This window comes from Meles meles, chromosome 19 (assembly GCF_922984935.1).
Source record: "Meles meles chromosome 19, mMelMel3.1 paternal haplotype, whole genome shotgun sequence".
Classification (NCBI taxonomy): domain Eukaryota; kingdom Metazoa; phylum Chordata; class Mammalia; order Carnivora; family Mustelidae; genus Meles; species Meles meles.
The window spans coordinates 52,106,197-52,123,123 of NC_060084.1; the positions used below are offsets into that span (position 1 = coordinate 52,106,197).

General features: G+C 61.8%; 2 protein-coding genes across 4 annotated transcripts; one reads left to right on the top strand and one right to left on the bottom strand.

The window, feature by feature from the left end:
• The first annotated feature begins 2,017 nt into the window (after nt 1-2,017).
• PTOV1 (PTOV1 extended AT-hook containing adaptor protein) lies at nt 2,018-10,349 on the top strand. Its single transcript, XM_045987908.1, has 13 exons — nt 2,018-2,402; nt 4,955-5,092; nt 5,208-5,290; nt 5,378-5,435; nt 5,527-5,634; nt 6,999-7,154; nt 7,696-7,782; nt 7,886-7,959; nt 8,050-8,107; nt 8,383-8,487; nt 9,658-9,855; nt 9,943-10,012; nt 10,220-10,349. Exons 1-12 carry the CDS (start codon nt 2,232-2,234, stop codon nt 9,952-9,954), a joined length of 1,248 nt encoding a protein of 415 aa, XP_045843864.1. The 5' UTR covers nt 2,018-2,231; the 3' UTR covers nt 9,955-10,012; nt 10,220-10,349.
• Nucleotides 10,350-11,013: 664 nt separating this feature from the next.
• LOC123931119 (polynucleotide kinase 3'-phosphatase) lies at nt 11,014-16,911 on the bottom strand. Of its 3 annotated transcripts, XM_045987905.1 has the most exons (17): nt 16,825-16,911; nt 16,376-16,539; nt 15,686-15,732; nt 15,063-15,362; nt 14,341-14,420; nt 14,179-14,236; nt 13,980-14,087; nt 13,602-13,673; nt 12,607-12,655; nt 12,436-12,506; nt 12,260-12,352; nt 12,087-12,183; nt 11,939-12,000; nt 11,634-11,743; nt 11,458-11,545; nt 11,304-11,365; nt 11,014-11,182 (listed from the first exon to the last, which is right to left on the bottom strand). In XM_045987905.1, exons 2-17 carry the CDS (start codon nt 16,524-16,526, stop codon nt 11,065-11,067), a joined length of 1,566 nt encoding a protein of 521 aa, XP_045843861.1. In that variant the 5' UTR covers nt 16,527-16,539; nt 16,825-16,911; the 3' UTR covers nt 11,014-11,064. The 3 variants fall into 3 exon arrangements, with proteins under 3 accessions (XP_045843861.1, XP_045843863.1, XP_045843862.1); XM_045987907.1 differs by lacking the exon at nt 15,063-15,362; XM_045987906.1 differs by lacking the exon at nt 16,825-16,911 and having other exon boundaries at nt 15,686-15,937; nt 16,376-16,513.
• Nucleotides 16,912-16,927: the final 16 nt, after the last annotated feature.

The window sequence follows — 16,927 nt, forward strand, 5'->3', positions numbered from 1 at the left end:
CTACTCTCAATCCACTCCAGCCATGCTCACTTCCCTTACTCTCTTTCCACTCTCAGGATTTGTGCCCTTGCTGTTCCCTCATCATAGGACTCTTCCAGCCCAAATAGAATCACAGGCTGCCTAAAGGTCACTTCCTTGACTCCTCATGGCCACCAGGCCCTTGTCCTATGTACTTGCACTATTTGTAACACTTATCCCAAAGTGTGATTATTTCTCTTCTCCAGTGGATCTTGGGCTCCTTGAGGGACCCAGTCTCTTTTGGTCATCACAGTATATACTCACTGCCTGTGCAGAATGGAAATAATGGTACTAATAATGATTTTTTTAAATATATTTTTTTAAGATTTTATTTATCTATTTGACAGACAGAGATCACAAGCAGGCAGAGAGGCAGGCAGAGAGAGAGGGGGAAGCAGGCTCCCAGCCGAGCAGAGAGCCCGATGCGGGGCTCGATCCCAGGACCCCGAGATCATGACCTGAGCCGAAGGCAGAGGCTTTAACCCACTGAGCCACCCAGGCGCCCCTAATAATGATTTTTATTTTTTATTTTTTTATTTTTTTATTTTTTAAAGATTTTATTTATTTATTTGACAGAGAGAGATCACAAGTAGGCAGAGAGGCAGGCAGAGAGAGAGGAGGAAGCAGGCTCCCTGTGGAGCAGAGAGCCCGATGCGGGGCTCGATCCCAGGACCCTGAGATCATGACCCGAGCCGAAGGCAGCGGCTTAATCCACTGAGCCACCCAGGCGCCCCTAATAATGATTTTTAAAAGTTTTTATTTTAATCACCTGGTGTTCATCACAATGACTTTTTCGTTTGTTTAAAGAAAAAGTTAGGGGCGCCTGGGTGGCTCAGTGGGTTGGGACTCTGCTTTCAGCTCAGGTCATGCATGATCTTGGGGTCCTGGGATCGAGGACCTGGGATCAAGTGTCCTGGGAATCTCTGCTCAGCGGGGAGCCTGCTTCCCCCCCTCTCTCTGCCTGCCTCCCTGCATACTTGTGACCTCTGTCCGTTAAAATATTTAAAAGAAAAGAAAAAAAGTTAACATTTACGGGGCGCCTGGGAGGCTCAGTCGTTAAGCGTCTGGCTTGGACTCAGGTCCTGAATCCGGGGTTCTGGGATTGAGCCCCACATCGTGCTCCCTGCTTAGCGGGGAGCCTGCTTCTCCCTCTCTGGCTCCTCCTGCTTGTGTTCCCTGTCTCGTTGTGTCTAACAAAGTCTTTAAAAAAGAAAAGAAAAAGTTAACATTTAAGTCGTTACAATACTGAGAACCAATCCTACTACTTGTAACTCATTTAATCCTCATAACCACTTCACGGTTATCCAGTATCCACGATTCCAACAAGCAAATTTAAACAAGAAATGTTACACAACTTCTAGTAAGTGAATACGCAGGCGTGCAACAGTTGAGTGAATGAGTAAATCAATGAACGGCCTCGAGAAGCAGGCGGCAAGAAGCGGGAGGAGGTACCTAGGGCGGTGGGCGAGGCCTGGGGTATGGGCGCCAATGGGCACACAGCAATGACTGGCGGCTGTCTTGGGATGCCTGGCCCCGCCCATGCCGCGCTAGGGCCGCTGGGATTTGTGGTCTCCGGTCCACCTAGCCACGTCACGGCCTCCAAACATTAAGTCCTCCCCTGGTGCGAGGTACGATCTGTATCCCCAAACTTCTAGGTAGGCTCCTTTACTCCCAGACCCCTATTCCTTATTCCTCCTCTTTCTGAGGTCCGTTGGTGTAGTCTCCCAGCTCCCGCACTCAAGGTGGGGTCTCTCGGTGTTCTGTCCTCCCAGCCCGTAGCCAACTTGGTATCATCTTCTACGTTCATCAATCCACCCCGCACCCTTCGGTATGGCCTCTCCTGCCACACCCCCCTGAAGCTGCTGCGCGCACGTCCCCTCAGTTCCTCCCCCTGTAGCTCGAGCCGCCCAGAATATCTTCCAATGGCCGTGTTCCCCGCCCCACACACCCTCTCCGTTTCCTGAGGCTCCCCCGGCCCTGTTTTGGTACAGCCCGGCCACGCCCCCTCGCGGACGCTCTTGGTACGCGCCGCGCTCCCCCGCTCGCCGCAGTGGTTTGGCCGCGGCGACCCCTCTCCGGCGGCGCGTCCCCCGCGCTTGGTACAGCCCTGCCCGTCTCCCCCGAAGCCGCGCGCCCGCGCCCCTCAGTCGGTGGAGCCTGCAGCCCCCGGTGTGGCCCGTGGCAACCCCCAGCCCACTCGGCCCGTGCCCGCCATGGTCCGTCCGCGCCGCGCTCCGCACCGCTCCGGCGCTGGGGGCCCCCTCGGGGGTCGCGGTCGCCCCCCGCGGCCCCTCACGGTGCGCGCCGCCCGCTCGCGCTCCTGGCCGGCCAGCCCTCGCGGCCCGCAGCCGCCGCGGATCCGGGCCCGCTCGGCCCCTCCCATGGTGAGCCCCCCGCCTTTTTTCCAGAGCCTTCCACGGCCCCGCCCCCGTCGGCCCCTCCCCCGGGCTCGGGTCTTTGTCCGCGGCCCCCTCCTCTCTGGGGTCTCCGGGTGGCCCTAGGGGTGGTCCCGAGTGGGACTGGGTTCCCCCGTGGAACCCCCCCGGGTGGTACGCGCCGGGCTCTCCCCTTTGTTACGCGTTTGGGCTGGGGTGGCGGGGGTGGGGTACGGGGGCGGGGAGGGCTCAAATTACTGCTGACTCCGCGTCCCGATTTAAACGCGGGGTGGGGGGCGGGCGAGCGGCGTGCACGCTTGTTTTTCCAATTGGAAAGTTGGGTCTCTCTTCGGGCAGGAAATCTGGAAATGGTGGGGGGGGCCGCGGGGCCGCGGCGAGAGGGGCCCGCGTCTTAAACTCGCGTGCCCAGGTGTTGCACCTGGGGGTGTTCTTCTCCGGGCCCGCGCGGGTCCGCACGGTGCCCGTGGCGTGTGCACCCAGGATTTGCACGCCCGCCCAGATAAAGGATGCCTTTATGGAGTGCAGCAAGCCCCAACATAAACATCTGGCTTTGCAGGTACATTAACTACACACGCTTCCCCAGACCCAAATAACGCACGCGAAAACGTTCAGGCGTACTTGGAATAATAGTAAAACTGCACATCCTGGCGTTTCACGCTCGCCCAGATGTGCGTTTTGCCCTAGGCTGGCTCTGGAGTTCGCTGCTTCCCTCCACTGCCCCGTCGTTGTGCATGGCATGCCGCTGTGGCAGCCCCACAGGAGCCTTAAAGAGGTGTCCTCGGAACTTCAACGTAAATATCAAGTCTCGGAACTCCTCCCACAACTTACACGTATCCCTTCTCTCCATTGGCTCACCCCGAGTTCCGCCATCCCATTTAGTTGTCCGGAGAGTCTGGGGTCTTTAAATGTCCATGGTAAGGCTTTCGATCTCCGGAGTAGAAAACAGACTTTCCTGTAAACAATTTACATGTCAAGAGACACAGGCACATTTTGCACACATTTGCCCAGCTGGGAGAGTTCCTCTGGGATTGCAGTTAAGCCCCTTACAGTCTTCCACTTTGATGGGCCTGTCAGCTTGTTGCAAGTAGACCTGAGCTTTTGGGTAAGTGTTCCTGGTGTTTTCGTCCTAGACCAAAACATCTTTCAGGTGCTGCGGGGTCAGCTCCCCCTCCCAGACAGCCGACTTTAAACAAGTGCGCCTGCAGGTTACTTGGGCCTGGGTCCTTGAGCGCATTCGCCAGGATCGGAAAAGGCCTTTCGGCTGTGTGCTCTGAGCACCTATTGTTAGATGCTCTGTGCCCCACCTGTGGCACCTGCAAACCCAGGGCTTTAGCGCCTGTCCTGCATCTCAGACGCCCGGCCCGGGACACGCACCAGCACGTTCCTACAGCGGGATGCTCTCTGGTTTTCTTCCTGGTTTGATACCACTGCCCAAATTCCAGGATCACCTGCCTGGATGGAGGACGTGCTGGTTCAGGTTTTTCTGTTTACTTTTGAAGCCCCCACGAAATACTTTTCCTGCCTGTCCTTCTGGGACCGGAGACATCTGTGTACCTTGTAGGAAGTACGGAGGGTGCCCATCAGTACTACGATGAAAAGTAACAACTGTTACTTCTTTTGCTGCTTGGAGGCATTTACGAGGGAGGTTTTCGGGGCTTTCTTGCTGCCAGCTTGTTCTAGAGCTTTCCCTTGTTTGCTTTGAGATGTTTTTGGTTTTAAAAAAAAGAAGAAGATGGCTGGGAGAGTGCCCTGGGAAGAGTAGAATGTGGAGCTTTCCTTGGCTTTACTGCTGGAACGTGCTCCTGGTGTTTGGCAAATGCTCTGGAGATGTTGTTTGAGACCCTCCAGGTGGTGGTACACTGCCTGTTCCAGAAGTGTCCCCGCCTCCCTGGATGGCTCTGTGCGCTTTATCTCCTCCCCGCTGAGGTCAGCCTGGTGTGGTTGCAGCATGGGGTCTGCAGGGCGGGAGGGCCCGTGACCCCCTGAAAGGCTTGGCGGGAGCTGGAGGGGGAGGGTCTGGACTTGTCTTGAGGGCCCCGCGGAGCTTTGGGAGAATTTTGAGTGGGGGTGCGTCATGGCAAACCAGTGCGCCAGGCAGCTAGCTGCGGTGCGGTCTGGCTTGTGCGTGGTGGGGGCTCTGAGGAGGCCTTGGGCCCCCAGAGAGTTGTTCTCTGAGTTGGATCTGGACAGAGGGACTAAGAATTGGCTTGGGCCGGGGCGCGAGCGGATGGCATCTCCTGAAAGGGGTGGGAGGGCATTCAAGGCTGAGCGTGCAGCTGGAGCGAAGTCTGGAGGAGGAAGCGGACCAGTGTGGAGGTGCCGAGGAGGGTCTGGGAGGCTTGGGTTCTGGAGTAGCGCCAGGAAAAGCACGTGGAGGTCAGCTGCTTGGGGTCTTGACCCCTGGGAACGGGGTTTGGATGTGGCTCTGGGAGTTGCCGAGAAGGGAATTTGGGTCTGAACGTTGTGAGGTATGTTGGTGGGGGATAGCCTGCCCTTAAAGGGTCCCTCAGCCTCAGTTTCCCCACTCCCCTCTCCTGCAGCAAGGTGCTCGGGTATTCGGCGCCTTGGGTCCCATCGGGCCCTCCTCGCCCGGTCTCGCCCTCGGGGGCCTGGCTGTGGGCGAGCACCGGCTCAGCAACAAGCTGCTGGCCTGGAGCGGCGTCCTGGAGTGGCAGGAGGTGAGCTGTGGCCGGTCTCCTGTGAGTCTCTGAGGGGGCTGGGGGCTGGCCTCTGCGGGTGGGGCAGGCCGGGACATCTGGGTCGTGTCCAGTGACCCCTCCTGCTCCACGACAGAAGCGCCGACCCTACTCAGACTCCACCGCGAAACTGAAGCGGGCCCTCCCTTGCCAGGCCTACGTGAACCAGGGCGAGAACCTGTGAGTAGAGGCAGGCGCGCGGGTGTCAGGGTGGGGGCTGCAGGCAGGCGGCTGGGGGGGGCTCCCCTGACTCTCTGCCCCTCGCAGGGAGACTGACCAGTGGCCCCAGAAGCTGATCATGCAGCTCATCCCGCAGCAGCTGCTGGTAAGACCTGCCTCCGGTCCCCTGCGGGCCACCCCCACCCCGCAGCCCCCTACCCCCTGCAGTGACCCAGAGGTCCCCTTGTTGCCCACAGACCACCCTGGGCCCCCTGTTCCGCAACTCCCAGCTGGCGCAGTTCCACTTCACCAACAGAGACTGCGACTCTCTCAAGGGGCTTTGCCGCGTGATGGGCAACGGCTTTGTGAGTAGGGGGGTTGGGGCCCCTCCTCAGCGCGTGAGGACCTAGCACAGCGGGACGTGGGGGCCTGGGGGGCACGTTCTCTCCGTGGCATCTCGGTCCCTCTGGAAGTGGGGGTCTCAGAGCAGTGTCTGCTGGACCACCCTGGCTGGGGTGGGGGGGCGATAGGGGGCGGAATGTTCTGTGCAGAGGCTCCTTCCTCCTCTGGCAAACAGGGCTAGTGGCCAGACTCCTTCTGTGGGGCTGTTAGGAGGAGTAAGTTTGTGCAGAGTGCTTGGGGCAGTGATTTGCGTGGGTGGCAAAGGCCCGCTGGCCGCGAGCCGGGGAGGCAGGCCATGGTGCTGGGCTGCCAGGAAGTCAATCTCAGCCTGGTCTCTGCAGCCCCTGTGGTCTGGGCCTCATCTCATCTGCCCCCGGTTTCGGCAGAGTGGTTGGGTTGGGGAAGGGGACAGGTGCCAGTGTGGGAGACATGCGAGGAGAGTAGGTTGTCTGCCCAGAACACCATGGTGCTGAGCTCTGGGGTCCCCTGCAGTCCCCGGTCCCTCTGGGGACCAGCACCCCTCCAGCCCCCTCCTGTCTTCGGGTCCTGTCATGACCCTCTGTGTCCAGGCAGTTCCTGTTCTGTAAGGGGCTGGACATATGGGTTGTGACTGGTGCGGTGTTGACTCTTGAGGAAGAGGCTGGTCCCCTTAATTCACCACTTTGCGGAGGGCCTGCTCTGTGTGTGGCCAACAGGGCCCCCAGGCTGTAGGGAAGGCCGATGTCTGCACACCTCCCGTGCCCCCTGGCAGGTCCCATGCCCGGTCCTACTAGTAGTTTTGGGAGGACTTGCTGCACATGGGTCCAGAAGGTGTGGGGGACAAGTTCCCTGAGCAGGTGGCCCCTATGCGACAAGAGACGGCTGGAGAGCCTGGGGAATTCTCTGAAGCGCACGCCCCTTGGGTCCTGAGAGCCGCCACTGCGAGCTGCGTCGGACTCCTGGTTTCCCAAGTCCCACCCAGGAGGCACTAGGATCTCATGTGACAAATGTTTATGTGGCGCGGACTGTGGAGGCTACTGTGAGGCCATTTTACAGATGGGAAAACTGAGGTCCAGGAACACGAGGTGATTGGCATCAGGTGACACAGCTGGGAGCAAGCAGAGATGGGTTTGCGCCCAGGGCCTCCTTGGAGGCTTTTCTGGCCCTGCTGGCAACGGCAGGTCCTGCTCTAAGGGACAGGACTGGCTTTGAGAGGGGGACTTGAGTGGGAGATGGCGCCCCAACCCCAGATTCACCAGGAGGGGGAGACACCGAAGTGCATGCTCAGAGGGGCATTTGGCCCCTTGGGCTGCCCCGGGGCCCCTGACCGCCCGCTCCCCTCCCCCAGGCGGGGTGTATGCTCTTCCCCCACATCTCCCCCTGCGAGGTGCGCGTGCTCATGCTGCTGTACTCGTCCAAGAAGAAGATCTTCATGGGCCTCATCCCCTACGACCAGAGCGGCTTTGTCAACGCCATCCGGCAGGTCATCACCACGCGCAAACAGGTGTGCCGTGGCGCCCAGGCCCGCCCTTGGGTCCCCAGGCAGCGGGTGGGTTGGTGAGGCCTCGAGAGCATGGGGCCTGATGGAGGCGGCTCCTGCCAGGAAGGACACCTGCATGGAGCAGGGCACAGAAGGGACGTGGCTAGGCAGGCTTGGGGGGAGCGCTGCATGTGGCTGGAAGGCTCTGGAGGGTGAGGTGTGTCCTGGCTCATCCCTTAAAAGTTCCTTGTGAATAATGTCTGTCTTGCTCATGTTCCGGCTGTGCAGCAAATTATAGGGCTCTCTAGTTCTTAGAGTCCGACTCTGTGGGCTTGGGACCCCAGGTTGAGCATCAGAGACTGGCTCTGGGGTGTTCAGGAGTCGTGGGCGGTCTGTGAGCAGGCGGAGGGCAGGACCAGCACCGGAGAGTCCTCTGGGGCTGCCAGCAGCCTGGAGGCTGAGGAGCCAGGAAGGAGGCCGGAGCGAGGCTCGTGGCCGGCGGGGAGGCTGCCCAGACGCCTCTGGGGCGCTTCTGGACACCAGACCCCCTTTTCTGCTTCCACAGGCTGTGGGCCCTGGTGGTGTCGCGGGCCCGGTTCAGATCGTCAACAACAAGTTCCTGGCATGGAGCGGCGTCATGGAGTGGCAGGAGGTGAGTCTGGGGTGAGCGTCCTGGGTGACCTCGAGACCAGCGCGTCCTTCCTGACTGGGGTGCCTCCCCTCTCCTGATGTCACCCTCTTCCTCTCCCCAAAAGCCCAGGCCTGAGCCCAACAGTCGGTCCAAGAGGTGGCTGCCCTCGCACGTCTACGTGAACCAAGGGGAGATCCTGTGAGTGGGGGGCAGGGGGGCCGGGAGGCCGAGGCAGGGTCCTGGCGAGACCCAGCTTCCTGACCCTCATCCCTTCGGGGCGCCCCGCAGGAGGACCGAGCAGTGGCCGAGGAAGTTGTACATGCAGCTCATCCCGCAGCAGCTACTGGTGAGTGTGAAGCGGGGCCCTCGGGCTGGCCATGGTGCTTCCCCAGGGAGGGGACCCTGGGGTTGCCAGACGGAGAACATTCCGAAGTGCGAGGGCCCTGTGGCTGGCCACTGGCCAGTGTGACGAGCAGAGAGGCAGGTGGACGCGGAGAGTGGCTGGGGTCGGGGGGCCACACAGGACCCGGCTGAAGGTTGTCAGTGCTGCCACAGTGTGGGGACCGTGAAGGGGCCGGGGCCGGGGCCCCGGGTCACAGAGCTGCCCCGGCTGGCCCGCAGACCACCCTGGTGCCACTGTTCCGGAACTCGCGCCTGGTGCAGTTCCACTTCACCAAGGACCTGGAGACGCTGAAGAGCCTGTGTCGGATCATGGACAACGGCTTCGTGAGTGTGGCGCGGGGCTGTGGGGCCGGGAGATGAGTGACAGGGATCGTTCCACACCAGCTGGGGGCGGGGGGGGGGGGGGCGTCATGGTGGCTCAGACGCGTGCTGGCTCCTAGTCCATGGACTCCCTGGGGCTCTGTGGTCCTGACCCCACTTTACAGATGGGGAAACTGAGGCCTAGAGGCAGGCCCCGGGTTCACTCAGAGTATAGAGGGGCGGATACCACAGAGCGCAGACCTGGTGCTCCCAGGTTCCTGCTCTCCCTGGGGATAGGGAGCCACCGGCCTTGCAGGTTTACCAGCGAAAACACGAGGCTCCCCCAGACCCCTTGCCAGGCAGGGAGGTCTGTCTGCTTCCAGCCGGGACCCTCAGGGCACTGGGTTCTCTGCCAGTGGGTCTTGGCCTCACTTTCTCCGGCGATGAGGGGAGGCAGGTATCCTCCAGGGCTCAGGAAGGTGCAGCGGTCACTGCATTCTTGTGGGTGTCGCTGCACCTGGCCAGCGTCTGTCCTGCAGCTGAACTGATCGCCGCCGGGTGAGGGTCTCTGCCAGCAGGCTGTGGGTTTCTTTCGTGTTCAAAGTTTGCGTTCCTTTGGCCTTCGCGCTCTGCTGCGGGCTCCGGTCGGTACACTCAGGAAGGACTTCACCGGCCACCGCTCTCCCCCAAAGGGGAGCATAGGGACCACAGAGACCTTCTGGCGCCAGGGGCCTGCGAACCCTCTGGCTCCATTGGATCACCTGCGAGGTGGGGGTGGGGACCCCGGGCCAGGAGGAGCAGGGGTCGGTGTAACAGCTGCAGCCGTTGGTCCACTCCCCAAGCTGGCAGTGCGGTGGCCACAGTCGGCTGTGTCCCTGCCTGTGGAGGGCTCACGGGGCTTCAGCCACTCCAGGGCTGCATGTGGGGGACTGTAGGGCTGGGCTTCCAGGGGCTGGCAGGGCCTGTGCGTCTCACATGGCTGCTGTCAGTCAAGGTCAAGGCCGCCACCAGTCGGGTGCTTGACCGTGGGCGCTGCCAACTTCAGGGCCCCTTGGTGCAGAGTCCATGGGTCCCCGAGTGGGAGTGACACCAGGGCTGCGAGGACAGCCGTCAGGGTGTGCTGGCACAAGGCGGCCTGTGTGGGTGGGAGTGTCCGCGCCTGGCCAGACGCCCATGCCCCGCTGCGCCCCCCAGGCCGGCTGCGTGCACTTCTCCTACAAGGCGTCGTGTGAGGTGCGCGTGCTCATGCTGCTGTACTCGTCGGAGAAGAAGATCTTCATCGGCCTCATCCCCCACGACCAGAGCAACTTCGTCAATGGCATCCGGCGCGTCATCGCCAACCAGCAGCAGGTCCTACAGCGGAACCTGGAGCAGGAGCAGCAGCAGCGCGGGGTGAGGCCGGCTCCCTGCCCCCACCTGCCCTGCCCCCCCAGCCCTGTCCCTGCTGCTGACATTGCCTCCCTGCCTTCCTCCCTGCAGATGGGGGGGTAGTGGCCACCCCCAGGCTGGGCCCCTCCAGGAGTCACAGACGAGGCCCCTGCCAAAACTGGTGAGTGGCACCCAGCTCCGGGGGCGTGTAGAGGGGGCTGATGGGTGTGGAGTTTGGGAAGCGAGAGAGTGGCCCTCCCTGGCCTTGACACCAGAGCAGAGAGGCAGGTCCAATCCCGCTGCTCCCAGGAGGTGACAGAGCTATGGTTTCAGGCCATGAGCTGTGGGGTGCCCGGGCCAGCCCCTCCCACGCTCCTCCCGCCCGCAGGTCAGATGCCTCTGAGCAGGGGCCCCTGGGGATGGCAGCTGCCCAGTGAGATGGAGGACCGCGGCCGGAGAGGTCTCCAAGGATGGTCCCCACCCCTGTATGTGTCCCCAATAAAGTCTTTTAAAAGCCCGCTGGCTACCAGGCTCTGTCCAGACGCCTTGGGAGTTGGGTTGGGGGCGGGGGGGTGGAGCCCAGCCCAGCCCCAGGTTTGAGTCTTTCAGCTGCAGGGGGCCGGGAAGGCGCGTTTCTCACGGATTTCCGAGGGAGGCCACCTCTGAGATCAGTCACCCGAGCCGGGAGGGAACTGCATACTTCGTGGAGCTGCCTTCAGTGGCTGGTCCGTCCCTGGAGCCGGCTGGCTGTGTTCTGGGACCCGGTCTGCTCGCCTCCGTCCCTGTGGATTCCCCAGGCTGTACGCCGCTGGCAGCGCACACGGGCTGGGGCACAGACCGTAGCAGGACCCCCTTCCCCCCACCCCTGCCACTGCTCAGGTCCAAGCCACCCCCCTGAGGTCAAGTCCAGGATGCAGTTTCTCACTCACCAAACGGGGGTCCAGCCCTCGTTCTCAGGGTCCCATCGCTTGAGCCACAGCTGGCTCTGTAGCTGGGCAGCCGCAGGCAGGGAAGAGCTCCCTCCACCCCCTTGGGGGTTCCCCAGCCTCAGTCTAGGGTGCCCACAGCCAAGGGTCTGAGAAGCCTACACTACCCTCTGTGGGCAGGCTAGCAGCCCCGTGCTCCCAGCCCTGCCGGTCCTGGGCAGACCACCCTCCTCCCCAGCACAGTGCTGCTCAAGCGTAAAGAGAAACAGGATTTATTGGGGGTGGGGGCAGGGACGGGTGGCGGCGCTCAGCCTTCCGAGAACTGACAGTACAGGCGCTCGAGCGCGGGCTCCACATGCAGCCGGAACGGAATCTCCAGGATTGCCGAGAATCCTTCTGCCAGGGTCGGGGCCTCAAACTGCTTTCTGGTGCCAGGGGGGTGCGAGGGGGGCGTGAGACCCAGCCCAGCGCCCCGCTGCCCCCTCCCCCTGCTGCCCCCCCCCCCACCCGCAGCTCCTGGGGCCTCCCTGCAGGGGGGCTGCTTACCTGTAGCCGTACATGACCACGTCTGACACAGGGGCGTGGGAGGAGCCCGTCATCTCTCGGAACTGCTCGGGGCAGGGGAAAGGGGGTCACAGGGGCCGCCTGGGAACTGGGGGGACGGAGGGGAGCACGACCGTGGGGGCGCAGGCCGGCTCACCCGGTTGTTGTGGCGAGCCTGCTCCAGGGTGGCCGTGAAGAGGAAGCAGCGGCAGGGGACCCCTGCGTCTCGGGCACACTTAATGTACCTGTCGGGGCCAGGAAGGTGGCAGGCTGGTCAGGGGCCCTGACCCTCCCCCCCCCCCCTGCCCAGAGGCCACCCTGGGACCCCCTTACCTGGCCCGGCTTGGAGGGTCTGGGTTGGTGTTGTCAATCACGACCCGTTGCCTTTGCTTCAGAGCGTTCTCACACATGGTCACACAGCGCTGCCACGAGCCCAACGTGTCCTAGGGGACACGAGGCAACACCCTAAGGGGGGGGCAGGGATACAGCAGGACGAGGGTGTGGGGAGACCTTGCAGGAGGGAGGACGGCAGAGGTGCAGGGGAAGCAGGGAGCTGGCAAGGAGCCCACAGTCGGGGTGGGCAGGGGCGGAAGGACCTCCGGTGCTCCTGCGCTCAGCCTGGGGGTGCAGTGGCTCACCCTGTTCACGTGGACGTAGCCCGCAGACACAAGGTGCTCCTGGAGGAAGGTGGACTTGCCAGCTGTGAAGCAGGGGCAGGGTCAGGGGGAGCCTGAGCACCCAGGGCCGGGCTGGGGCATCTGCAGGTCAGGAGTCAGGGTGTCTCACCCCCAGGAAATCCCACGGCAACCACCACTTCGGGGTCGGAGTTCAAGAGGGAGCTGGACTCAGGGAGGTAGAGCGGCCCCGAGGGGGAGACGGTTCTCTGGAAGAGGTGGACACGATGAGTGTGACCCCCTCCTCATCCCCCATGCCCCCCACTCCTGTCCCTAGGGCCTCACCGGGTCAAAGGTGGGGAGCACAAAGCTGGCCACGGGCCACTTCAGAAAGAACTCCTCCGGTGTGGCGAAGGGCAGGCCAAGGTTGAGTGCGAACTGGGTGGGGATTGGGGAGCGGGGCACAGATGTCAGACAAGGTGGGGACACGGCTCCTGGCGAGGAGGGGACAGGGGCCTCACCAGACGGTCTGCACAAGAGAAGTCTTTCTTCTTCCGCCCAGGGGCCCAGTTGGCTGGACGTCCAGCTGCATCTGGAACACAGGAGACACACCCCCATGTCACCAGCGACCTTGGGGACAGAAGTCCCCGGCCCTGGGGGGATCCACACTCTCCCCAGCCCTGGGTCCTTACCTCCCACGAAGACACTGTCTCTGATGGAGATGGGCATACCCTCGTTGGCCTGGGGAGGGACAGGTGACAAGCCCATAGGCATTAAGGACGCCACTCCCGCATCTGTTCCCCTAGAATACTAAAGGGTGCCATGGGGCTGCTCCGCTCTGTGCCCTGTGTCAGGTCCCTTCCCTCCTTCACTGCCACCCCCTGGATCCTGGACTGTCCATCCAGGCGGCTGGGCTCCCGGCTTCCGCCCTCACCCGTCTGTTCCTTCGGCCACCAGAGGGTGCCAGTTCCTACTTCCCGAGATTCCTCTCCTCCCAACCCTCCTGAGCACCCTTTGCTCCCCTGCCCCGCTGGTAAAAGGGAAGCCATTACCTGAGGCCCCCCTCACAGTCACACCTGCCAGCTCTCTGACCTCACGCCCCAGCCTCATCCTGTCATCCGCTCAGCTCCAGCCGCCCAGACCTCCTCATGGTCCCGGAACAGAACACACTAGTCACAGCCCTGCTTCAGGACCTTTATACCTGCTGTGACTCTGACCTAGACCGCTCCTCCTAGATACCCACATGGCTCCCTCCCTCCCCAGCTGCAGGCCTCCGAGGGCATCTGGGAAAGGGGTGACCTGACCACCCTGCCACTCCTCGCTTCACCCCTCCCGCTAGCTCACACACCCGTCTGCGCATTGACAGCCTGCGCCCTGTGGGTACGTGAGCGCCCGGCGCGTCTGTCCCGTACGCTGACCTTCGGCTCAAAAAGCTGTCACGCTTCAGAACAAATGCACACAAAGAAGAACGCACGAACGTGTGATCTGCTGCTCACCCACTCGGATCTTCACGGTCCAGGAGCCCCACCCTCATCTACCCACAGACGGGAACAGGAGGAAAACAGGAGGCAAAGACCAGGGGAGGAGATGAGAGGAAGAGAAGGGAAGAGGCCAAACACCAGAGACCCACAGGGGGAGCCTGGGCTGAGTGAGGGAAGAGGGGAGCCAGGGGGAGGCCACCGCTCACCTGCTCCTGCAGATGGTCCCACATGCCGACCACTGGCTTCCGGTACAAGCCGGCGTGCGTGGCCACCAGCACCTGTGGGCGGAAGTCAGACCCCATCCTGGGCTCGTTCCTGTAATCCTTCGAGGACACGTGGGTGCCAGGGATGCTGCCCCTATCCTCACCAACCCAGAGAGCTCCCGGTGCCCAGGAACCTGCCATTTATACGGGGTTTCTGTCAGCAGAACCACCCAGGGCCTCTGGCTGCTCCCAGGGTCCCCAAACCCTCCCCCTCCCCCTGGATTTTGTGCCTTCTCCCTGGGTCTCTGTTTCCTCCTCTCTGCCCCTCCCGCTAGGTCCCCATCCCACCTCCATGGCCCTCAGATTCCCCTGCAGCCACACCTGAAAGGGGAGCCCCAGTTTCTCCACCACGGCCTCCACTTTAGCCTTGAACTCCTCTGCCGGCAGCTTCCCACGCCCAATGGCCATCTGGTTGGTGAAGATCACCAGCTGGGGAGCACAGGGGTGTCACTTGGCGCCCTCCTCACCAGGGCCCCAGCCTGCCCTGTGATCCGGTCACCGCACACAGAAGCACACACACCTTGTAGCCCTCGGCATCCAGTTCCCGGAGCTTCCGCGGAATCTCAAGATACAAGATCCTAGGGCGGATGGGAAAGCAGAAGGGTGACCCGGAGCCCCACGGGGTGGGGAGGTGGGGTGCCAGCCTCACTCTCGCTGCCCACCTTGTTCTGCCTCTTCTCACCTCCAGTCGCTGGGGCCAGTGGGAAAGACCTTCCCAGAGCGTGTGGTGATGAGGGTCCCGTCCAGATCAAAGCCGGCCACCTGACGTCCGCAAGAAAAGAGGAACATCAACCCTGTCATGCCTCCGACCCCCGGGCACACAGGCTGCATCACATCACCCCTGCAAGGTAGAGACATTACCACTTGCCTGTCACCCAAGGGGAAACTGAGTCACAGAGCACCCGCACATCCTACGGAAGGTTCATGGCAAGGATGGGTCCCTGCCCCTCCCAGAGTGCACAGCCTGAGATCTACACTGGACCGTCTTCAACTCCTTCGAAGCCCCAGGGCTGGCAGTTTTAAAATCCGGTTCACGTCCTACCACCCACCTCCTCTGGCCTCCGCCTCAGAAGGCTGACTGGGAAAATAAAAACAGGAGTGAAGTTGCTCCGGTGCTAACCCCTGTGTCGAGGAGGCGCCACGAGCTTTTCACCGGCTCATCAGTTTACTGGTGGGGCTCAGAGCGGGTGGCCTGGGGCCCCATGAGCTCGAGGCTCCGAAACTCTGCTAAAATGATGGGTGTTCCCTCCTGTGGTTTCGGTGGGTCAGGCAGGGGCTGACAGACATCGATTTCCCCAAGGCTTACAACACCCCCTGAATTTGTCATCAGGTTTGCTTCACAAAAAAGCAGAAGCTAAGAGACGGAAGGACGTGGGGCAGTCTGTGTGGCTCTCTCCGCCTCACCTTGCCGCGGGGCTTCACCCCAGGTGCGGTAAACACTAGCAGCTTCTCAAACTTCTCCCAGCCTGGGGATGACTTTCGCATCCGCTTTTTCTGTGGCTCAACATCCTTTGCCACGTCTGGAGCCACCGGAGGGGTGCGGGGCTGAGTGTCCTGCTGGGATTCAGGCGTGCGGGCCTCTTCCCAGCGCAGGATTAGCGGGTGGAGGCCGTTGACCAAATACAGTGTGTCCCCCAACCTCAGAGAGCCTTCTGACCCCGGAGCCAGCTCCTGGGTCCCAGCAGTTGAGGGGTTAATTCCCAGCTGCAGAGGGAGAGGGAGGAGGTGGGATTGACTGCATTGGAACCAACAGGCCCTCTAATTCAAACCCCCACCCCAAGGAGTCCCTTTCCCCACCTGCCAATCAGACCGGCAAGCCCCGCCTCTCCACTGTGTACCACCAATCAGGGATACGGGAAAGTTACACAGGCTCCAGTCTTACCCATTTTAAATGTGGATGGTTACCCGCTACGTGATCTTCTCTCCTCGCCACACCCTCTCCCCTCCAAACCAGGTCTTTCCTATGGGCCTGCTGAGTTGCCATTCCTCCCCAACGCCACCCCCAGACCTTGCCGAGGAACTGGTACCTGTTTCACTGCCACAGTCTTGGTCCCGGGGTCTGCGACCAGCTCCACTGAGGGTTGAGAGTGTGGAGTCAGAATGTGCATCCTTGTGCGAGTGCCTTCCCCACTACTGGGAGCATGGCCAGCTTCAGGCCACGCGATGGGGACGCTATATCCCATTCGGGACGGAAAGCAGTTTATTTCCAAATGGGATCGGCTGTCTCCTTGACATACAGTAATCAGAGGCCTCAGGATTGCCAGTGAGTCAGTTCTCGCCTAGGGGCAGGGTGGGCATTTTTCTGTATAGAACTGGCTTCTCCTGTATGACGCGTGTGGCTACGTGCAGGTCCTCGGCTTCGCCCATTACCCCCCAGCCCTGCTTAGCAACAAGTACTTTTAGGATGGGCTCTCTCCTTGGGAAGGGTCGTGACCTGACTCAAACCTTCACGGTGACCTGTGAGCATCCTCCTCTGACAATTGTCTCGGGATTGGCTCCACCCTTCCCTACTAAGGGGTCTGGCTAGTTCCAGATCAGGCACAGCATTTCTCTATGCTCCCCAGAAGGCACCTTCAACTTCAGGACTAGTTACACCACGCAATCCAGCCCGGTGGCCAAGCAGCTCCCTTTTACTGAACTGGCTGTCCCCCTTTCCCCAACACCGAGTTCCCGCGCCAGCAGCGGGCCACACCCACCACAGCTCCGGCCCCGCCCACCTTGGTTTCTGGAGCACTTCCGGTCGGTAACCTGGGTCAAGGGTCCCCGGCCCAGGACAAGGACTTGTCCATCCGAGGGCAGGAAGATAGGGGGCGCGCCCCCAGGGGGACTCTCCAACCACAGGCGGCCCTGGGCCTCCACCTCGGTCATCCCGGGCGCGAGCCTGAAGGGAAACAGGTAAACAGGTTTGAGTGGCAGGTCGCTCTCAAATTGCTACAGGAAGTCCCGCCTCCTCTCGCCCCGGGCCCCAGCCAGGAATTTCCCTTCTTCCGCTGAAGGCTCCGGAAATCCCACCCTCTCGTCTGCCGCCGGCTCGCGCCGTTTCCCAGGCGACGACGCCCTGCTCAGTCCCACGGGCAACCCGACCCTAACATTCCAGGGCAAAGGCCAAGAAGCTCGCGCGCACCCCTGACTCGGCCCCGCGCTCACCGTCCGGACCGGGGCTCACCTGCCACTTGCGACCAGGGAATTCCTGCCCGAGGTGCTCTGCCCGCAACTCCGCCGGCTGCTTTCTCTGTTCCTCGGCGGACGGAAATGACTCGCCCTCCGGA